This window comes from Nannobrachium achirus (assembly GCF_963921795.1).
Source record: "Nannobrachium achirus genome assembly, chromosome: 3".
Lineage (NCBI taxonomy): Eukaryota > Metazoa > Chordata > Actinopteri > Myctophiformes > Myctophidae > Nannobrachium > Nannobrachium achirus.
In genome coordinates, this window is record NC_137812.1 from 36487506 (window position 1) to 36510421 (window position 22916).

The following is a 22916-nucleotide window of genomic DNA, read 5'->3' on the forward strand; positions in this document are numbered from 1 at the left end:
TAGTTTTTGTGCGAGCAGCGTGCGCTGCGGCGGTGTGGAGGAGATCGAGCCGTAAACACTTTTACTGCGATCTGGTTTCGATGCGTCGTGGCTGGCTGGAGCGTTGACGGTCTGTCACATTTCACGCTGACACGGGGCTCGTACACGCGCGCGCAAGCACATACAAACACACACACACACACACACACACACACACATACATACGGCTCAAAATATTATCGACGGATCCGAGTCAGGAGTTCAGTGTTTAGAGCGTGTTGGTGGAAGGGAAGTTGTGACGGTAAGTTGTGAATGTTTTCTGGTTTTAATTCAACTAGTTTGAATGAAGACTGAATGGTGGGCTTCGTTTATTTGATCAGCTCTTCTCCTTTCTTTGTAATTTGAGGTTGATCACTTTTTTGATCTATTCTTTCTGGTTTTGTAACGCCTTTTTTGTGCTACGGAGAAACCTAACCGATGACACTGCTGAACCCTCTCTCGCCGTGGACCCAGACGCGTTTTTACACACAAGGACCGCATATTTTTGTGTTCCTTATTATTAGCCGATCCGTTTAAAGGGAATCGAGGCGTGGGTGGACGTGTGTGTGTGTGTTGGTGGGGGGAGGTGGTTGGAGGAGGAGGGGTTCACAAATAACCACACTAATACGCAGCAAGGACTATGGTATATAGATCGAACAAGTTTAAAAAGCTGATAAAGAAGTGGCCGAAGTTCCGTTAAACTGAACGCGGAACCACGATCGCCGCTGTTGAGAATGATAAGCCGCCGCTGGGTCTCTTTATACCGCTGTGGAGCCGGGAGTTGGATCTACTAGGATCCTGTTTACCATCGCATGCTATGCGCTAGCGTTAGCTAACGAGAGAGAGAGAGCCGTGGCTTCTGGATGCTTGTGGATTTTTTTGAACGGCTTTTAAAACACGAGCTTCGTGTTGGAAAACGTGTTTTTATTGATCAAACCCCGGCCGGTGTTTTTTCGAGCTCGCCCACGATTGTGTGTGTAAACTAAAGTACCGAGGTGAGTGATTTCTTCCACATTCAGCGTTTCTTCTCAGTAGCTCGTCGGTTTCGGGAACTGGGTTTTATGCCAGCGGCGTCAGTTCAGAAAAAGCCAAGGTATGGCAACATGATCGGTGTCTTGCAAGAGACCAGTCATGTTGCCATACCTTAGCTTCAGGCACGATTATTACAGTACATTGTATTATTTCCCCCTGTAGCCAAGGTATGGCAGCTGCCATAGTTTGCCATACCCAATTGACGCCTCTGGGTTATGCTGCTGCTGGTGGGCTGGTTCGTCAAAGTTCTGGGAAGTACCCAGACGCTGCGTTGATTTACATATCTAAATAAATAAACAAAGACGTGACTTTAAAAGTTAAAACGTCGTTCCCGTTCCGTTTCACGACTGTAGTTAATTAAAAAAAACCACCTCGCGGTCCGTCGACTCTTAAATAAACGTGACTGTTGGGTTAATAAAAAGCTATTAATGTTTATTGTTTAGTCTTCAACTTTTGTTTCGGTGTGTGTTTTTAACAGGGTCTAAAGAAGTTCGATTTTTTCCCTTCTATCTGTGAAGAGGAAACGAGAGGAGAAAATAAGGGGGGAGCAGAAAAGAAAGAGGGAGAGAGAGCGAGAGAGAGAGAGGAAATCCCCCGAAAGGAAATGCCAATCGCAGCCGCTGGACAACCAACGACTCAGGAGGCCAGGATCTACCCCCGGCTGCCCGCCACCCCCGAGCCGGTGCCCAAAGGGGCCGATCTGTTCGACGAGGCGGGGGCAGCGGCGGCCGACGCGCCGGAGCGGACAGAATACGGGGGCGCGGAGGGGGGCCGCGGAGGAGGACCCGGGGGCTTTGGCTACATCAGCCAGAGCGGGGCGAGGGGCTTTGTACAGCCCGGCTCCACCAGCGGCACCCCGCCGCATTCCCCTCCCACCACGACCCCCTCTTTCCTCTTTCACCCCCTCCACCCCCACCATCACCATCAGCCCCACCACCACCAACACCACCAAATGGCCATGGAGCCCCCGAGGACTCGCTCGCGATCCCGCTCTGGGTATTACCAGCAGTACGGTGGTGGGAATGTTATTGCCGGTAGCGGAGTGATGGGATCAAACCATCACCACCACCAGCAGCAGCAGCAGCACGTCACCGGGTGCGTGCCGCTCGGAGCTCACGGAAACTACCCGGAGAACCAGCACAGTAGGGCCCCCGGGACAAACGGCTCCTCCGGGGTCCAGAGGCTCTCAGCGGCCCCTGGAGCCCACCACCATCACCACATCTCGGCGGCAGGTAAATGTAACACTGCTGTGTGTGTGTGTGTGTTTCCATTTACTCAGGAACATAGGGCAGTTTCAAACTGAAATATGAAGGTCTCCCCTTAACTTTGACAGTGTACAAATGGTCCATTTGAACACTGTCGAAGTGACAGACTTGTAAGGTTCAATTTAGACCTCCATAAAGGACCCTAGAGAGTCCCTGAAATCCACTTGGTTAACCCCTGACATAGGAGGCGTGCACGTTTTAGTCAGCCTGGCCTTTTCCTGCAAAACACATACCCAGCATAGGGAGTAGTAGTCAAGCTGTTTTAATGTGCTGGGCTGTGCGAGGCGACGTCTGATGGGGAGGGGGGTATCAGGGTTGGCATGGCAATAGTGTGTGTGTCAGAGAGAGAGAGTGTGAGAGAGATTAGTTATATAGCAATTAGACAGGGTGTTTTATGTGCTTGCCACAGAGCTGCAGCTTGGATGTGGATGTACAGCACCATTAATACATAGAGTAGGTAAATGAACAACAGCAGTGTGTGATGTGGTTAGGGCTAGCTTTCTATAAGCTTGCTGAACTGCTGCAAATAGTTAGCTAGTCCATAGGGACTGTCTTGAATAAGGGACCCTGTGACGTGTCTGTTTATAGTTAGTCAAATGTTGACCGGCTTTGCAGTCTGCAAAACTTGTGTCTACAAGGTTTGGGTTCAATGTGTGTCTGGATCAAGTACAGACTGTTTTATTATCTCCTTAAGTAAGTACACAAAAAACTGTGACAGGCGATTGAGGCGAAAACATTACGTAAGTTAGTTAAGGAACCTCTCCGTCAGTTACCTGTCATTGCTATAGTTAGTTTGATTGAATTGATTCCCATTGTTATACTCCATAGTCACATCAATGCATTAATGTCACTATAGATAAAAGCATCTACCAAATGCCATATATTATCTGAAAGATGTCTGCTTGGCCTGCATAGTTTTCTGTATGCACACTGTAGAAACACATTCTGATTCAAAGAAGGAGACAACCATCCCCAATATTACTAGAATAGAAGAATTCTAAGATCTGAATGATGTGCATTGTGGGAGCTCTTTAACATTGTGTGACTGCAGTGCTGTGAGCCAAAGACCATGGCATAGACATACCACAGTTAAGATTATTACATAGGAAAGCTTTGCATTCACCTGAAGGTGAACACACAGCTATACAAAGCCTTTTGACTTGTGGAATCAGTCGGTTTGTTTTGAAGACCAGAAGGCTTCAATGTGCCCATACCCTGCAAAGACAAACATAACCCATTTAATCGAAGTCAGTGAAATGCCAGGCTACACTGTGCCCTGTCCCTAACACGTCTCTGCTTTAAATAAAGTTAAAATGTACACTACACATGCATGCACAGTGGGTGCCAGGCAGCTGCGGTACACATTGGCCAACTAACTTGTCTCTTTGACTTTTTATAATGAGATTTACCATTCCTGTTGGATTATCCACTATCCAGAAATCAACTGAATTCCAGATGACTCATTTAGTATACTGTTACTGTACACCTACTTCTACCTGCAACTTACTGAACTGTTGGGTACATGTGTTGCACCGTCAAAGCGGAAGAGAGGAGGGGGCGGCTGAAGCCCTGACGCAGAACATGTGAATGAATGGGACATCAACTTTGGTGTTTGTTGTACACATTAATATTGTTACTGTAGTTACAATAACAGTTTATTATTATTCACTTTGAGTAGCAGCAAGTTACATTTTCCATTAATGCTACACATGGATTGAAGCTGATGCATACTGTTATGTAAAAACTCAAAACATGGCAACAATCCACAGCAGGCATTCTGGGTAGTAGGTCTGAGTTTGGTCCCCTTTGTTACACAGGCACTCGATTTATTGGCTTCTAGCTTTTGGATGAGTGTTGTTAATGCTCAAAATATTATGTAATTCTATTCTATTTTTGGGTGGAATTTCACTTTAAGGGAATGTGGTCTGCTCAGGATGGGGCTTAGTCTGGGTTTAGTGATAACTGTAGGCCAGGGCTATATCTTGCTTTCTATTGAGCAACTTAAATGTAATGAAATGCATTATTGTGTGTGTGTGTGTGTGTGTGTGTGTGTGTGTGTGTGTGTGTGTGTGTGTGTGTGTGTGTGTGTGTGTGTGTGTGTGTGTGTGTGTGTGTGTGTGTGTGTGTGTGTGTGTGTGTGTGTGTGTGTGTGTGTGTGTGTGTGTGTGTGTGTGTGTGTGTGTGTGTGTGTGTTCGTTCTATAGTGAGCAGCCATGAATGGAGACTGGAAATACCTGTCTGGTGGAGTGAGTGTCAAAGAAAGCCATTCCCAGCTAAACGCACACATGCACGCGCGCACACACACACAAAGGCTCTTTCTGGACTCCCAGCCTGCAGGTTGCCAGGCAGTGCTTGTGTCATACGTCTAGCTGTGTATAAGCTTGCAGGCCACTGGGAAACCAAGCTGTGTGTGACCAGAGGCCTGGAAAAGGCAGCGAGGAGTGATGGCTTTAGAGAAGGGAGAACAGTTGCCAAGATTCAAAAGTTAGAAGCAAAAAACATCCCCTCCCTATCATGACTTTCCCGAGTTACGCGGTACCAACAAGGAAGTTGAACTGTTTTTATTGGTCCAGTGTGACGTTTTGCTCTGCCACAGTAGCTTGGCTATGACATGTATAAGAGCACAAATTGATGGCCAGAATGGCTGTATTGTATTTCCATCCAAATGGATTTCGATCCAGTGGGGGGAGAGGTACTGGCAAGGGAAAACGCACGCACGCACTCACGCACGCACGCACGATTCGGTCAAAGACTGGCAAACTCACCACAGGAAAGAACAGCGATACTGCAGAAGGAGTGATATACAATGTGTGCATGTTTGTACTGTGTGAAAGTGTGTAGACAGTATAAGATAAGAATGTCGGACTGCACCGAAAGTACAGAATCACAAAACTATTGTAGCCCAAGCTTTTTGGTAGCACTAAAGACCAGAAGACCGCGGCCCTCGCTTGGTTCTTTGGAGTGCGTGTTGCCTTGTCATCACAGCCATAGATGTACACTCATAGACCTAATGGTGGTTGAATATCCCCTGACAAGAACCAAGCAGCTGGCTAGTTAGGCTTCACCCTGCACTACACACTGTTATGAATAAAGGCAGCCCCCTTCCCTCTTGCAAAAGTGGGCCGTGCTTGTCCAAAGAGGGAGGGAAAGAAGGAGAGGCCGGGTGTATTCTTCCCACGCCAGTCAGGCAGTCACCTGCATCCTGCATTGGCCATGAAAGCTAATGATGTCTTGCTTTCTGCTACAACCATCTTGAGTTGGGCAACACTGGGGAGTTTAATGTTTGTGTTTATGTTGTTTCAAACTGATCTCTTGGTATAACTTGTCCTCCTTGCAGTTTTAGGACCCCCCCATCGACCCCTACTCTCTGGGTTTACCCTCTGTCCATCTCCTCCCTTGCTTTTGTATGATGGAGGCTTTGTTTTATTGGATTGCTCAGGACGGCGTAAGGATGTCTGCCCCCCCCCCCCCACACACACACACACACACACACACACACACACACACACACACTTGGTTACTTTTGTACTCTCTGTAACAAATGAATCAACACTGAGGATTTCACTGTGTATCCTCTGTTATCAGAGGTCTAAATTTGCTCTTAATTTCTTTCTCCCCCCCTTCTTGGCTTTGTCCCATCGCCACGGCAACCACCTTGCACAATATATACTCCGTGACCTGGCGTTTCCAAAAGAACCTTAGCACAACGGTGGGGGCCAGTGGTCGGCAAGGAGGTAGGGAGCGATTCGCTGTGTTCACTTGGACCCCGCGGAGGTGCTGAAAGTCATTTACTGTTCTGTCCATAACGGCACATAACTCGGTGACGGCCCTGAGTCGGCTCATGCGACCGTCGCAACGCTTGACACGGCGACTCGCTACAGCTCGCTCGCCGGTGTCTCACGTGGCTCATGGTCGCCTGACAGTGCACCTCTGTCGTCATCACCGAAAACAAGCGCTCCTTTCCCTTGCAGCCTCCCGTGCCCCCACCGTCGCGCTTAGGGTCATTGGGAAAAACATGGACGCATATACTCCACGATTTACTTTGGAACTCGACTTGACAAATAGTCAATAGAAGTAAATAAAATGCAAAATGCTACTTCGGTCAGCAGGAGAAGACAACCTAAATGGGGAAGAGAGAGCGAGAGAATCACCTCATAATTTCCCCAAAACTCTCTAATGTAAGGATGTGATTTGCCCTCATGTAAACCGAGACCTTGAGGCGGAGGGGAAGGTGAGAGCAAAGCCAGGAGAGCGCTTTGGAAAAGTGTGGACTGGAGGGAGGTCACGCCAGCGAGAGAGTTAGTGAGTATGCAAAAACGGAAACGACAGGGAGGAAGCGGGGGCTCAGAGAGAGGGAGGGAGAGAGGCAGGGAGGGGAGACATATTTCCGAACTTTCGGGGTTAGTCGAGCCAGGAAGAGGACGTGGGGGCTGGCGGGAGATGGGAGTGAGCAAGAGAGAGAGGTGAGAGCGAGAGAACGGAGAATGATTAGATGGTGGTGGTGGTGGGGTTAAAGCAAGATGAGGAAGTTAGTGAGTGTCATGGAATAAGACTGATGTTGGGAGGGGATGGTCTACTCTACATAAAGCAGGAGCACAGAGGGAGAGAAGGACTGCCACGCACTCACGCACGCACGCACGCATACACACAAGAGTGCAGAAAGAAATGGAGGAATTAGAGACTAGAGGCCATAAATTTGAGTGCAGGGAAAGTGAGGTTTTTGATGCTGGGCTGAGGGAGGGCGAGGCTGGCTGCTCCCCTCCGGCTGTTTTGGCGCACTTCCCTCTGCTTTCCCTATTGATGAGCTGGTTCTCACCACATACAGCCAGTGGAACAGACCACACTGATCTATTGATGAGTTGGTTCTCTCACCACAGCCAGTAGAACGGACCACACAGATCTCACCCCTCCCCCACCACCACCACCACCACCACCACCTCTCCCTTCCCCTCCACCACCCTCCTCAATCCCTTCCTTTTTCCCCCTTCTTTTTTTTGAATCCCAGAGTTCTATTCTGTCAACTCAACAGTTTGCATGTCCAGCATCTGCTTGTCTGGTTACAACACAGCCTCCTCTTCAGTCCTTCCTCTTTCCCTTCTCAGTTTTTGTCTTCTGGTAATCTATGTTGTAACCGTTATGCAAAGGTGTGTGTGTGTGTGTGTGTGTGTGTGTGTGTGTGTGTGTGTGTGTGTGTGTGTGTGTGTGTGTGTGTGTGTGTGTGTGTGTGTGTGTGTGTGTGTGTGTGTGTGTGTGTGTGTGTGTGTGTGTGTGTGTGTGTGTGTGTGTGTGTGTGTGTGTGTGTGTGTGTGTGTGTGTGTGTGTGTGTGTGTGTGTGTGTGCGCGCCCTCTTCTTTGAGAACCCCACTGCGCGGTTGTGTTGTGTGTTGGATAAAGTAGTAAATACGGCTATTGTGGTTGTACACAATGTTGTGGACACGACACCCGCTGACACAAAGCAACGTGTTTGTTTTGATGGCAACTGGCCTTTATTCAACATAGCCCTGTGGACATGGGAGAGAGACGGACACCAGTTGGTTAATAAGTCTCAGGTCTGAATGGTTTTGCATTTCAAATAGGATTTGGGGATGTGATCCACAGGCCCAGCAGATATAATGATGCAGTGGTATTATCACCTGATAATCACAGGCCTTTTGTTGGAACCATATGGAGTTTTCTTTTCAAAAAGATAACTTAATAAAGGGACTGTGTGTGTGTGTGTGTTTGTGTGTTGGGGGTGGGTAAGTTGACAAAGTAGAGCATGCATGCGCTTTTTCAGCAGTAGTACACGCTTAACAGTCATACACATACACACATTTAGATTTAGAGAGTGTGTGAGCTCGCCAGTACAATCACAGTGTTATGCTGTTGCTCACTGGGCAGCTCCCCTGCAGCAATGGTCCAACGGATACATACATTAATATAGTGGCTGTGAGGTAATGCCTATGTATAATACCATTTCTCAACTGGGTATTATTGAATTGTCAAGATTATGTTTACGTTATACGAAATCAAGCCATATCTGTTCATATACGTATTCAGTGAATTAGCCTAGGCACTCATACAATTGTCACAACAACATGGCCGACTGACCCAGGTATTTGTTTGCCTGCCTCTCCCTCCAATGATTAGAATGACATCACTGTATGAAGTAAGGATAGATTATAGTGATCAAGCGGTGCAGTATAGGCCTTTGTCATGGCTGGGCCACTCTTTGTGAGCCAGATTGACGGGATATTTTGTATGAACAATAACTGGCTTTTCATGTCACAGTGATTCGGTTCTTTCACCCACTGATATTGGCACACAGACATGCACTTTGTGACATAAGCTAGTCCAGTCAACACACACAACTAGTGCATAATTCTGGAGGTGTGTGTGGGGGGCTTGTTTACTTGCTGCCTGGGTGGGCTGGGAGCTGGATCAGCTCTGACACACACACACACACACACACACACACACACACACACACACGTGTCACCCACCCAACCTGCTTGCGTAACTGCACCGAGAGATGATGGTCAAAAGGGAGAACAGAAAGAGAGGATAGCAGAAGAGTCAGAGTGGCGCAAGCAATAGATTGGTTTGGCAATTTAGAATAGGACGTGTGTGGTTCTCTGATAATGGAAGATGCAGAGGTGATTTTTCTAATCTGCATGTTACATCTGTTGCTCAAGGGGGCTGGGTGAGAGTGAGAGAGGTGGGTTGCAGAAGGCATAGTGTGACATGGAGAAGTGAGAAGAATGCAGAAAGAGAACCATGGAGGAGATAAAGAGGAGGTGGGGGGGCTGATATGAGCACATACAATCTGAACCCATACACATCCTCTACCAGTGAAGTTTCAGTTAACCGCTTAAGCCCTATATACTTAAGCTTACAACAAATAGTGAAAATGAAATGGTGAAATACAGATGGGACAACGTTGTGAGCTATTTTTCATTTAATAATTTTATAATATAATGATACATAAAAGGGATACCAGGTTGAAAGTTGCAAAGCTTCTTTGAAGCTTCTTGTGTGCCAGCATGTTAACTCATTTTGCGCCCGCGACTTTCGGTCGCAATGATGTCCAGAGTGCCTCACGCAGGCTCCATCCACTTGCACTCTCTTATTTTGAAGGCCAGAAGTGCACAACGTGATCACTTCCGGTCTGACGTCATCGGGTCGTGCGCCGGAATCGATCGTTGTTTACGTGGTGCCATGCTGGATTGCATTGGAGCTTTTATATATGTGTTATATAAGCGAGCATCTGCCTCCATCTTCGCTTCTAAAGTGTAGTTTTGAGATAATGGACATTTAAGATGAGATCCCCCGTCCACCTCAATGTTATGGGATGACTATTTTGTGCTGGTGGAGCCGTGATGATGACAAATCAGCGACGATTTTCGCCTCCGGAGCTTCCGCCATATACTCGGTATTTATACTCGCCGTTACAGTAATATATTACTTTTCGCGCGACATCGCGCATTCGGCACTATAAGTACTCGAGTACTTTTCGCGCGACATCACGCGTTTGGCTTTTAATGAGTTAAGGGAGCTTTACACCACGTCGATCCGACGGCAGAAGTAGTCGGGAAGCTGCCGTCGCCGCCGGAACCTTGCCAGCAAGAGATGCTTGCCGTCGATGGCGCTCTGCCAACGGGATACCATATTCTCAATGTCAACTCTCAATTCCTATACCAATCCTAAGCAAAGCTAGGCTAATAAAATACTTGTGTTTGTTTTTGTCCGAACTGAGAGGAGAGTAGATATGATTGTTGCCAGATGTGACAGATTTTGTGAGTGAAACAAGCGACCAGGTCTATGTAAACTTGCCTGACTGCGAGCGCCAGACATCTCACACCACACTACGTGGGGGGAGAGAGTCTGAAATTGAGGGCAGACATTCTATTTCGGCGGGGGGGGGGGGGGGGGGGGGGCTGAAGCCTATTGACCTCACACACACACACACACACACACATACACACACACACACGCGACGGCGACGTGGCGTGACATTGCAAAAATACGTTCTTTCTCATAACATATTATATGTCTGCATGTTTACGTTAGTGAAAAATGGTATTAAAACGTGATGAAACGGCACTATTGCATCGTTTATTAAAATAATACGAGTCGAGTCTGACTCTGCCATGACAGTTTTCACGGACCAATCAGAGTCCACTAGACTCTCACGTGGGCAGAGGACACCAATCAGAGTCCACGAGCGAGTCTCACGTGAGCTCAAGAGCTCTGTTTGGAGGGGGCTGGGACCGGAGCAGCCTACCACGTGCCCCAAGCATACAACCCTGATTGGCCCATTCAAAGCGCCCGCTCTTCAGGCGCGCAGGAAATAAAATAAAATATGTGCAGCTTCAGTCCACACTACACACCACCCACCAGCAGGGGGTGGTGATGTGCGGACTGAAGTGTCAGGCTATATGTAAACAAGGCCAAAAGAAGCGACCAGTTTCACCACTTGAGCCGTATTACTTAGCTATTTTCAAAAAGAATCTTGAAAACAAGGCCAAATAAACAACTGCACTTCAGAAACAAGCCCAAACAAAAGCAACTATGAATATTTACAAGTGACTTTACAGGAAAACAAGTCCAAAGTCGCTTATAATAAGCAGACCTGGCAAACTGGAAGGCCAGCTTTGCAGGCTACTGAGGTGTCATCTGAATGCAATGTAGTCTGCCTGGTGGAGAGCCACCTTTAGCTGCTGCGTTCTGCATTAGGGGTGTGAAATGTGCTCGAACATGTGTTCTGGGGGGTAGGGGCCTAGGGGGCTGACGTGAGGACTGCATATGTGCATGTTTCGCAGATAAACATAAGCTAGGCTAAATTCTTACTCTCTGCTACATTCTTACTCGCTGCTGTCTGTCGTTTATGTAAATTAGGCATTTTTGCCACAATTGATACAAGTTCTATGGGCGAAGTTATGTTTCTGTCCGATGGCGTTAAGGTAGTCAATGGGTTTGTCGCTATCTCTCTATCCATGTCTGTCAATGGAATTATTTGTCAATCCCTTATCTCCTCTGGATGAATGTTTTGAGGCAGAGGGAAAAAAGAGATACATGAAGAGAGAGATCAAGGCATAGGAAGAGAGATATGCAGACAGAGAGACAGGCAGAGGGAGAGATACAGGTGGAGGGATACAGTCAGGGAGAGAGAGATGGAGGCAGAGTCTAGCTTAGTTGAGAGATAGGAGGAGGGAGAGAATCAGGCATACAGAGAGAGCGAGATAGAGGCCGATGGAGAGAGAGACAGGCGGGAGAGGGATACAGGCAGAGGGAGAGATGGCCAGAGAGAGGCTTTAATGTGTGAGGTTCGTGGTGGGCAGGGGGAGATGGTCTGATAAGGGAAAGCAAGGCGATGTGGATGTAGGGATGGGACGATATGAAAACTTCATATCACGATTATTGTGACCAAAGAAATCGCGATTTACGATATTATCGCGATAATCAAAATCCGTTATCCTGGGGCGGAACATTTGCCAAAAAATAGCGAGCTTGTAGATCGGCTATTTTTTGGCAAAGACATTTTATAGAGTGAAAAAAGGATGTATGAAGTACATATAAAGGATGTATGAAGTACGTATATTATAAGTACATTTTACCAATTATAGAGGGTTTAAGTGGTACTCTTAATGCAGCTCGGCAAATAAAAGGTGAATTGATCCCAGTGCATGACGGAGGGCAATATCACGATAAATTAAATTTCCACGATACGATTATCGTGAGTGTTTTTTATCACGATAAATGATAATATCGCGTATCGTCTCATCCCTATGTGGATGGCGACACACACACACACACACATGAAGAGAGGGACAGGCCAGCAGAGAGGCATTCGGAGGGAGGGGTGTTGATGAAGTGATGGAGAGTGTGAGAAAGGGGCGGGAGGGAGGGTGGAGGAGGTGTGAGTACGTGGAGAGAGGGATGAGAGGGAGAGAGGGGGAGTGAAAGAGGAGGGGAGAGGTGGAGGAAATGGATAGAAATAGCTGATGCACTCTCAGGCTTACAGGAAATCAATAGCAGTCAAGAGGGGAAGCTGCAAACCCCCACCCTGCTCTCCCTCTCTCCCACTCTCCCCCTCCATCTCTGTCTCTCTGTTCTCCAGATCTCTCACTCCTCTCCTCTGTTCTCCCTTATCGCATCTCGTTCCTCCATCCTTCATTCTCTCCCTCTCTCCTCCTCTCTCGTCTCTCTCACCCTTTTCACAGCCGTTCACATCTCCTTCCCCTTCTCCACTTCCCTTTTTATGCCCCCCCCCACTTCCAAATGACCCCCTCCCATGCTCTCCCCTCGTCTTTTCTCTCTTTCGCACTCTGTTCTTCCAGTTTCATCACTAGTCCCTCCTTTTTGTAATCATGAAATGTGTAATTTGTTCAAAGTCATCATCTTTATGCCTCCTTTTTACTTATACGCCCTTCCCCCACCACTATGCCTGTTTCCTCTGTACCTCCCATTCCTTTCCTTCTTTTTCTGGACTATAATGAACCCAAACGGACCCATAAGGTTTTGTTTGTGTCCATTTTTTCTAACACTAATAGGTGAGCATTTGCCTAAAATAGCCTATCTACAAGCACACGATGCTATGTTGTCAGCTTTCCTGAGATTTGGTGTTGAGGGGGAAAAAAGGATCGGAAGTATAGATCCCTGAGAGACACTGGTTGATGAAGTAATAAGTATACTGTTTTTTTTAGTGGTTAAAACGGATACGTTTCGCTGTGTGTTTGTGTTACCAATACTGATCGTTTCATCCTATCACCCTTCGTACCCCTCGAGAATTCTCTGCTCTGTGCTTAGCTGCTGCTCCCAGTGTGTTCAATCTGCTCACGCCTACCTATTAGCTCTTACACACACACACACACACACACACACACACACACACACACACACACACACACACACACACACACACACACACACACACACACACACACCTCTGAAGCATCATGTGCATGTACTGTCTCTTGAGCAGTCCTAGCAAGGCCTACCTCTTTCTGTCTACCTGGTAGACCTACCGCATAAGGGAAATAGTCCGACATCCCATTAGTACGAGTAGGGTTAGGTTCAGCGTTCACCAGGTTAGCATTCACTAGGTTGGCATTCAGCGACTAATAGTATGTCGGGACTAATGACATGTCGGAACAATGCTACACTCCCCCGCATAAACCCTAGCGTCCCTCTTCTGGGGGTGAAAATAACACGCCCCAACATGTTGTGAGCCCTGTAGATCGGCTATTTTCGTCAAAGAGTTTTGGCGCAGAGGGGACAGAAGAAGCAAACCAAGTACAGAGCCCTGGGGGATCACTGGTCAATGAAGTGTATATAGGGTTTTAGTGGTTAACACGGTATGGAACTAGAGCTTAGCGCTGGCAGAACAGCCAGCAGCAGCGTGGCTCAGTATGCAGCCTTCTGCCTTATTCTGCGGCTGAACCAAATTCCACATGCGCTAAACATCCTTAAACCTGTCCTGTGGCTTCTGCTGTGTTGCCGTCTATAGAGTGACTCGGTGTGAATGACTCATCTCTGACTCCATTCGCCCCAGAGTCTTCTTGACAATGAGGCGAGCAGGGTCTCATTCAAGGAAGGGACAGGTTTTATTTATTTATGTATTTTTGGGGCCCATTGTATGAGCACTATATTCTGTAGCTGAGCCTCTTGAATGCCTCACCGATGTACCGTTCCAAATAGGGATGGGACGATATGAAAATGTCATATCACGATTATTGTGACAAAAGAAATCGCGATTTACTATATTACCTCGATAATCAAGATCCATTATCCTAGGGTGGAACATTTGCAAAAAAAATTAGCAGATCTACAAGCTCACAACACGGTTAGTGGTACTGGATATGCAGCTCTGCAAATAAAAGATGAATTGATCCCAGCCGGAGCACGATATCACGATAAATTAAATCTCCAAGATACGATTATCGTGAGTGGTTTTATCACGATTAACGATAATATTGTGTATCGTCCCATGATCCCTAGTTCCAAATCAAATTGGGGAATATAGCCTGTTTTTACCCGTTCCACCACGTTAATATTATAAGCTTTACTTGCCAAAACATTTTACAATACCTTTTTATTTTTGCATACTCTAGGGATTGGGGATGCGAGAGGGAGGATGGTTTCAGTACTGAGAGATTCAGTTATGAAAATCTTTTCCCCCAGCCCCTTCTGTCTCTCTCTCTCTCACTCTCTCTAAACACAAGACACAACACACACACCCTTTGTTGTCAATCACAGATCCTCTTCAAAGGGAGGGAACAGTGAGCAGAGAAGGGGGGGAAAAATCAAAACAAACCGACGACAGGGGAGAATGCTATTAAAAAGGCTTGTTTGCATCTTTCTTTACCATCCATGTACAGCGACGGTAGGTAGGACTGTCTGGGAGTGCCCTTGGGGAGTGCACACTGTGGACACCAAGGGTAGATAGACCTAAGACCACTGCCACCATCTGTGGCGGGGACGTCCCCAGCAAACGGTGCTACTTCCACACAAACAAAAGGAAAAACAAAAACAAATGGAATTGACGATAAGAAGATGAAAGGATAGAGACGGAAAAACAAAAAGAGTAAAAGTCTTAGTGGTGATGCAAGCAGCGGTATCATCAGAAAGCTCCTCTAATCCAGGATTACTGTGTGTGTGTGTGTGTGTGTGTGTGTGTGTGTGTGTGTGTGTGTGTGTGTGTGTGTGTGTGTGTGTGTGTGTGTGTGTGTGTGTGTGTGTGTGTGTGTGTGTGTGTGTGTGTGTGTGTGTGTGTGTGTGTGTGTGTGTGTGTGTGTGTGTGTGTGTGTGTGTGTGTGTGTGTGTGTGTGTGTGTGTGTGCGCGCGCGCGCGTACTCAAGCCTCTGATTTTAGAGACAAGACTATACCATATGTATTTCACTCTTCCTATTTCAATCTCCTTTTTGTGTTGTTTGCTCTATCTCTCTGTCACACTCGCTCACACGGACACCTTTTACTCTCCGTCACTTGTTGTTTTACGTTGTTGTTTTTTAAATTGTGTTGGACAAGAACAATAACAAAGGGATTAAATGTATTTGGATCAAGGCCCAACATTCAGTGGCCAACGTATTAGTCTATCTAGCCTAAAGAGAAGATTTAGTTTATTTTCCCTTAAGAGCCAGATAGATTGGATTTAAGTTGTGAATAGGTTTGAAAACAATAGGCCAATCAAATTGAGAGAGAGTTTTCGGATCCTTTAGAATTTGACCAATTCCAGTTCCTTAACGATTCCCTCTTAACGGTCTGATTCCTTAATGGTTCCCTTTTAACGATGTTTGGCCTTAATTAGAATTTGTGATAAATGCAATATCAATCATACATACAGTACTGCATACTTTAGTCATACTCAAAGTGGGGTCCAGGGACCCTCTGGGTTACGTAAGAGGTTCCAAATGGATCCTTACAGGTCTGTAACTCTGAGAGTACAAATGGAACCAATTGGTTCGATTTCAACACTAGTTATGGTTTAAATAAAGGATTTGAGAACCACCGGTATTGCAATTGTAGCAGACGTGGTGACATCAACATACAGTACCAGCACTGGCGGTGTGACCAGTTCTGGAAACAGTTCCAAATGTAACAGACCGTAGGGCTGTCACGATTATGACATTTTACATGACGATTAATTGTCACTCAAATAATTGCAATTAACGATTTAATTGTGTTTTTGTCGTTGACAGTTACATTTCTGTTTGGCTTGTAGGCTTTGAAGTGGCACATGGCAGATATGACACATAACCTAAATATACAAAGATTTGACAACTTTACACTTTAAAAAGAACATTGATTGTGGAAATAGCCGATCTTTAATTGTGAGCTTGTAGATCTGCTATTTCCACTAGTTTTTAAATGTGTGAACATATATAAACATTTTTCAATATGTAAATGATTATGACGATTATCACAACATAATTGCGATTATGTCAAATAATTGCGATTAGACGATTATGTAATTGTGACAGCCCTAACGGACCGGTTCCGGTTCCTCAATGTTGGATTTTGTTCGTCCAGTTCCGGATCCCAACCATAGACTGGTCGGTTCAGGTCATTGAAATAATTGAGTTGATTATGAACAGCCTTGGCTCGACTAGTTTTGTTGATTTCAAATATTTTTTGATCAACTATGTCATTCACATAGCAGTCCTGTTCTGAATAGCTACTTCTCTTAACTGGGCTGAAATGAAGAAAGCCGAGGAAGAACTTTCAGAATACCACTAGTCAGACACAAAATGTCATTAAAAGATGTTATCCTTTATTTCAGATTGGAGAGTCACAGTGCAGTAGAGAGACAGGAAACCAAGGCCAGAGAGAGGAGAGACATGAAAGACAAGATGGGAGTTGGATTCAGATTCAGCTCTCAAGGAGCATATGGCCCAGCACTAAATGGCTCCGCAATTTAATAAATGATAAACTAGTCTACAAGCCGACTTGTCAGATAACCAGCAGTCATTTTTAGTTCATGATTGTTTAAGTGAACTACACTTAAACAATCAGAATGTTGAAATTGGGGGTGTTTTGGGAGTAGCCAGCCTCTGTGGTTGGTGGATAAGATCGGTGGTATCCTTCTTTGAGAGTTTGAGTGCCGTCCATTGTAACCCAAACTACGGTTCACAGGTGGTCAGGTTACATTCCAACCACCAGGCTTAAACCATGAATAGAGGTAGTAGTAGTCATGTAATCTTGGTGTGTGAGTGATCCTCTGCTCTGTTCTTCTCTGTATAGGAGCCATTGGAGGGGCCTACCACTGTCACCCTGACCACGCATATGGAGATGAGAGCGACAAGGTAAGAGACACACACACACACACACACACACACACACACACACACACACACACACACACACACACACACACACGGTTGGTTTGTTGGTCCACCCAACACTTTGGTCCCAGAGCAGGCTGGATTGCTGCTGATTTGAGTGACCCCCCCCCCCCCCCCCTTCCTGTCCATTCCTCTAGTGCCACCTTTGGGTGCTAGAGGAAATAAGCTGAGCACATTAATGCTCACCAGAGGATGAACTTTTGCTGTTTGAATGACCCCATGACCTCTCCTCTATACCACATTTAAGCCAAAATGTCAACTCTTTTCTGTCTGTGTCTGTCGGTCTGTCTGTCTGTCTGTCTGTCTGTCTGTCTGTCTGTCTGTCTGTCTGTCTGTCTGTCTGTCTGTCTTGGAACTTGGCAATTTTTTGCCCAAACTTCAGTCTGGTTTGGTGTAATGAGCAGCACGGCCTCTAGTGGGTGCTAGTCAGGTCCTCACAGAACAGAGCTTTCAATTTAGTGCTAACTGCACATAAATCTGTATGGAATCATAGTGACTGACCAGGGTCACAGCCTCAATCAGATATTAGAGTAGAGAAAAGTCTCCATCAATTGAGTGAATTAATGAAAAATGCGCACCACCCTGTAAGCACACACACACGCACGCACGCGCACACACCTTACTGTTTCCTAATAGTGTGTGTATGACATACACAGAATGTGATTTTCATGTTTCCACACTGAAGTCATAGCTGTTTAAACAGAAGAGCTGTGTTGGAGCACGAAAATATGACGTGGAGGATCCTCACAAACCCCTGTGAATCATGCTCAGAATATAAAATTAGAACCCTGTTTTTCTTCCGTTTTTCTACGTTTTTATTATAATCTATTGGCCTCGCCAGTGGTAGGGCTCTAAGGATGGCTAGGTTGGTCAATCTGTCTGTCTGTCTGTCTGTCCAACACTTAAGTACCAAACAAGATATCTGGAAGGCAAATGGTGTGTGTGGCCTTGCGCTGCGTCAGGCTGCAGGCAGCCAGAGCTGCTGGTGAGCAAACTGACACTGTGGGAGGCCCAGCTAGGAGGGTAAGACGAGCACCATGTACATACTGAGGCATGAGCACAGCAGAGCTTACACTGCAGAGCTCAAGACCAGTGGTGGAAAAAGTACTTTTAAATGGCCCAAATGTATATATGGTTGAAGTGGTTAATGTTTATTTTGCAATTACCGGTATAATCAATCTACAAAGTAACTAGTAACTCGAGTAGGGCTGTCTCGATTATGACATTTTACATGACGATTAATTGTCACTCAAATAATTGTGATTAACGATTTAACTCACTTAGCGCCGAGCGAGCCAGATTTCAATATGAATCTGCGCTTATAACGCCAGGAAATAGCTATATTGAATCCCCAAAATCACATTACATAAACAGGTACACGTGCCTGCGGATGCCACAAGATGACCACTAGAGTGAGCCATAGCTCATAGACTTTCCATGGTCCCATGTTAAGTCAGAATAAAAAACAAGGTTCATGACATAACAGGATGGTACAATGACATGCTCTCCATTGACATTCAATGGACAGGCCGCGGGCCGCCATTTGAGCTCAATACTGCTCAATTCGTGCTTGATCGTCTCAAACCACCATTGGTATGGGCATCGGAACGTATATAGATGCCACACAGAAAGTTTCCGAATCAAAATCCGACCTAGTGAAGCTACGTGAGGGTCGGATGGTTTGCATTGAGCCTAGCGGCTAACAGAGGCCTACGTAAACAGGAAGCTATGGCTTAAAGGTGACGTCATAATCGTATCCTTTTTTTTCACGGTTTTCATCTGTATGCTAGTCGAAGGTAAGCTAACCGTTCCGCTCCGTCTATCAACCCAAATTAAAAGCTTAAACAATGCTTTTATATAAAAGTCGCTCCGAGTCGCTCGGCACTAAACGCCATCATTAGTTAGTCGCCCCGAAAGTCGCTCGGCGCTAAGTGAGTTAATTGTGTTTTTGTCGTTGACAATTACATTTCTGTTTGGCTTGTAGGCTTTGAAGTTGCACATGGCAGATATGACACATAACCTAAAATATACAAAGGAATGACTGACATATTTGACAACTTTACACTTTAAAAAGAACATTGATAGTGGAAAATCTACAGGCTCACTTGTGAGCTCCCACTATTTTTTAAATGTTTGAATATATAAGAAAAATGTTCAACATGTAAACGATTATGACGATTATCGCAAAATAATTGTTATGTAAAATAATTGCGATTAGACGATTATGTAATAATTGCGACAGCCCTAAACTCAAGTTGTCATATAAATGTAGTGGAGTACAATATTTGTATCCAAGATGTAGTGGAGTAGAAGTGAAATACTTGGAAATACTCAAGTAAAGTACAAATACCTTGGGTATAATAAGTAGTAGAGCTTTTAGACTTTTAGTCTTGTTTTATTTATCCTGTTCTTTATATGGCGATAATACAAAGGGAAACATGGTATTAGTCAAGTGCTGTTGATTAGCGTTTTAACAATCCTTATTGTGTGCCCACCACCCTACAGCAACATACGCAGTAAAATACCCTCTCTGTTCATTTAAAATGTCGCCAAATGGACCCACAAATGGACCCTGGGGGATTTTACTGTGTACAGTAGCATGAAGGTAAAAGTATATCACCCAAGTCCTTACTCCCATAATCAATAGACATTGTCACTGGAGCGTAACCCGTTGGAAAAAGGAACAGCCTCTATTATGAGGAGGGGACCGCAAGAAAAACAGAGGGAGGAAGGAGGAGGCAGGATACTGGTGTGAGTGTGTGTGTGGGGGTGTGGAGGTGGTGCAGAAGCAGGGACGTGCAGAGAATGTTAGAGAGGCAGGGGCTGACATTTCTAAAAGGGCCTTTTGGTGGAAATATTGAAAATAGCAGACCTCCAAGTTGCGCGACGCGTTGTGAACTTGGAGGTCGGCTATTTTCCGTGCGTTATACCACACTGAATTTGGTGTAACGGCATGGACTTCTACAAAGAAAGGGCGATTCTTTCAACACAAGACGCTGCATTCAAGTTCATGAGAGTTTGGACAAGGCAATTCTCTTGAATGCCGCCTTCCAGGTATGGCATGGAAAAGAGGGCGTTTGCATTTCTTTCACCGTAGTAAAAACAGCATTCGTGGTCCGGAGAGGACACTTTTTTACAGACGGATAAAAGGGCAGGGGCTCAAGCCCCCCTTTGATGTCTGTGTGCACGTGCCTGTGCAGAAGCCTTGGAGGGAGAGAGGAAAGGAAAGCTGTGAGGGAGGGGGCATTGCTAATGATTTCACCTCCAGCTGTGGGCCTGGTTGGTGAGAGAGGAAGAAGGGAGGGAGGGAGGGAGGGAGGAGGAGGTGGGGGCGGAAGGGAGTAACAGTAGCGGAGGAAATGAAGTGGGCTTTGAAATCTAGTTGACAGAATGTGTGTGTGTGTGTGTTTTTTTTTAAAGAGAGAAAAGCATGTCTGCTAATATCAATGAAGCTGGAAAAAGCAAATAGCCATTGTGCCAGCATGGAACAACACGCACACACAGTAAAATCCATAGCGTTCGTTTATGGCAGGGAGTGTACTGTGCAAATAGGGCTGTCACAATTATTACATAATCGTCTAATCGCAATTATTTTACATAATCGCAAATTATTTTGTGATGATCGTCATAATCGTTAACATGTTGAAAAATGTTTATATATGTTCAAACATTTAAAAAATAGTGTAAATAGCAGATCTACAAGCTCACAACGCGTCACGTTGTGAGCTTGTAGATCGGCTATTTCCACTATCAATGTTCTTTTTAAAGTGTAAAGTTGTCAAATATGTCCTTCATTTCTTTGTATATTTAGGTTATGTGTCATATCTGCCATGTGCAACTTCGAAGCCTTCAAGCCAAACAGAAATCCAATTGTCAACAACAAAAACACAATTAAATCGCTAATCGCAATTATTTGAGTGACAATTAATCGTCATGTAAAATGTCATAATCGTGACCGCCCTATGTGCAAATGGAACCAAATGGACCCTTCTTCGATGTCCATTTGGTTCTATGTGCACGATCTCGGAGTCAAGAAAATGGATGAATTAACACTGTTTAATGTTCATTAGCGTTTGAGAGAACGACTGCCAGTTGAGGCTTATTTCGTCAGTGTGCACGTGTGAGTGTGTGTTAGTTAGATAGCTCTCTCTGGGCTCGGCCCTGTCTTTATTTTGGTTTTCTGTGCCTCACTGTTGACGGGGAAACCAGAACAGCTGCTCTCCACACTTCCTGTGTGTGTGTGTGTGTGTGTGTGTGTGTGTGTGTGTGTGTGTGTGTGTGTGTGTGTGTGTGTGTGTGTGTGTGTGTGTGTGTGTGTGTGTGTGTGTGTGTGTGTGTGTGTGTGTGTGTGTGTGTGTGTGTGTGTGTGTGTGTGTGTGTGTGTGTGTGTGTGTGTGTGTGTGCGAGCGGTTGTGTGTTCCAAGTGTGAACAGAGTGAAATAGAATGTTTGAGGGTGTGTCTATTCTCAATGCTTCAAGGGTGTGTGTCCAGTCTGTACTGTGTGCGTGACTCTGTGTGTGTGTGTGTGTGTCCAGTTTGTACTGTGTGTGTGTGTGTGTGTCCAGTTAGTACTGGGTGCGTGCACGCGTGCGCTTGTGTGCCGGATGTGGACACAGTCGAAATGGATCGGGAGGGTGTGTGTGTGGTCCCTGCACAGTGGAACGTTGCAGAATGTAATAGCAGCCATGGAGCTGTACAGAATATGTTTCTGCAGGGAGCTAGCAGTTCTGTTCCCGTGTGTGTGAGTGAGTGTGTGTGTGTGTGTGTGTGTGTGTGTGTGTGTGTACATATGGGAGGACTGATGATGAAACAGAGTCACTGTTTTCTCTCTCTGTTCTTTCTGGTTGTAGTGCAGACATGTTTAAACAAGGTGTTTGTGTGTGTTTGTGTGTGTGTGTGTTCCCAATGTGCATTCTCTCTCAACAAGAGACTGTATGCTGCTTTTTGAGCGGTGGTTACACCGTCTCCTATACGTGGCCGTGTGTGTATGCGTCCGTGTGTGTGTGTGTGCGTGTCTGTATGTAGCCTGAAGTACCTTTTCTGACCACACATGTTAAGGGAGGGGCGCTGTTGTTCAGGCCAGGCCAGACACACACACACACACACACACACACACACACACACACACACACGTGCTGTTGCGCAGCTTCCACGACCACCGCTCAGTTCACACGGGTGTGATTTTTACTTATTGCTGGAGGTGGGGTACACACACACACACACACACACACACACACACACACACACACACACACACACACTCTCTCTCTTTGTCTCACACTGGCCCTTTCCTCTAACGCGGGCAGACAGGCCCATCAAACTTTCATACTAATGGGCAATACCCTGCATGTGCTCGACAGACTGTGTGTGTGTGTGTGTGTGTGTGTGTGTGTGTGTGTGTGTGTGTGTGCGTGCGTGTGCGTGTGTTTCCTTTCAATGAACTCTTGCCATGCCCCCTCAGATTTAAGGGCAAGACAGACTGACAAGACGGAGGGAGAGAGTGAGGGAGGGGGAAGGGGGGGGGGGACCTGTACAGCATATCTGATGGAAAGAGAGGGGGGGGGGGGCGATGGGAGGAGATGACAGTGGGGGTGCAGCGTAGGCTGGAAGGGGCTGGCTTAGATATGAAAATGGGCACAGTCCGCGTCCCTTGGGGTTTGGGCACAGAGCTAGACTGGAGGGAGGGTGGGGTGGGTGCGCAGGGAGGGAGGTGGTGTTGAGAGGAACAGAGGGGGGAGGGGGGAGGTAGATGACTGGTGCCACTATCCCATGTAGAAA

At 46.1% G+C, this 22916-nt stretch overlaps 1 protein-coding gene across 3 annotated transcripts in view; it reads left to right on the forward strand.

Annotated features, from left to right (window-relative positions):
* Positions 1 to 237: 237 nt before the first annotated feature.
* Positions 238 to 22916, forward strand: part of rnf38 (ring finger protein 38) — a 44347-nt gene continuing 21668 nt past the window's right edge. The window contains exons 1-3 of one of the 3 annotated variants that reach the window (XM_080721057.1): positions 238 to 280; positions 1529 to 2282; positions 17037 to 17098. In XM_080721057.1, coding sequence (XP_080577183.1) covers positions 1655 to 2282; positions 17037 to 17098 — 690 coding nt within the window. In that variant the 5' untranslated portion in view covers positions 238 to 280; positions 1529 to 1654. Of the gene's footprint in view, positions 281 to 884; positions 1014 to 1528; positions 2283 to 17036; positions 17099 to 22916 lie in introns of those variants that run through there. The other 2 variants (XM_080721058.1, XM_080721059.1) reach the window with 2 other exon arrangements.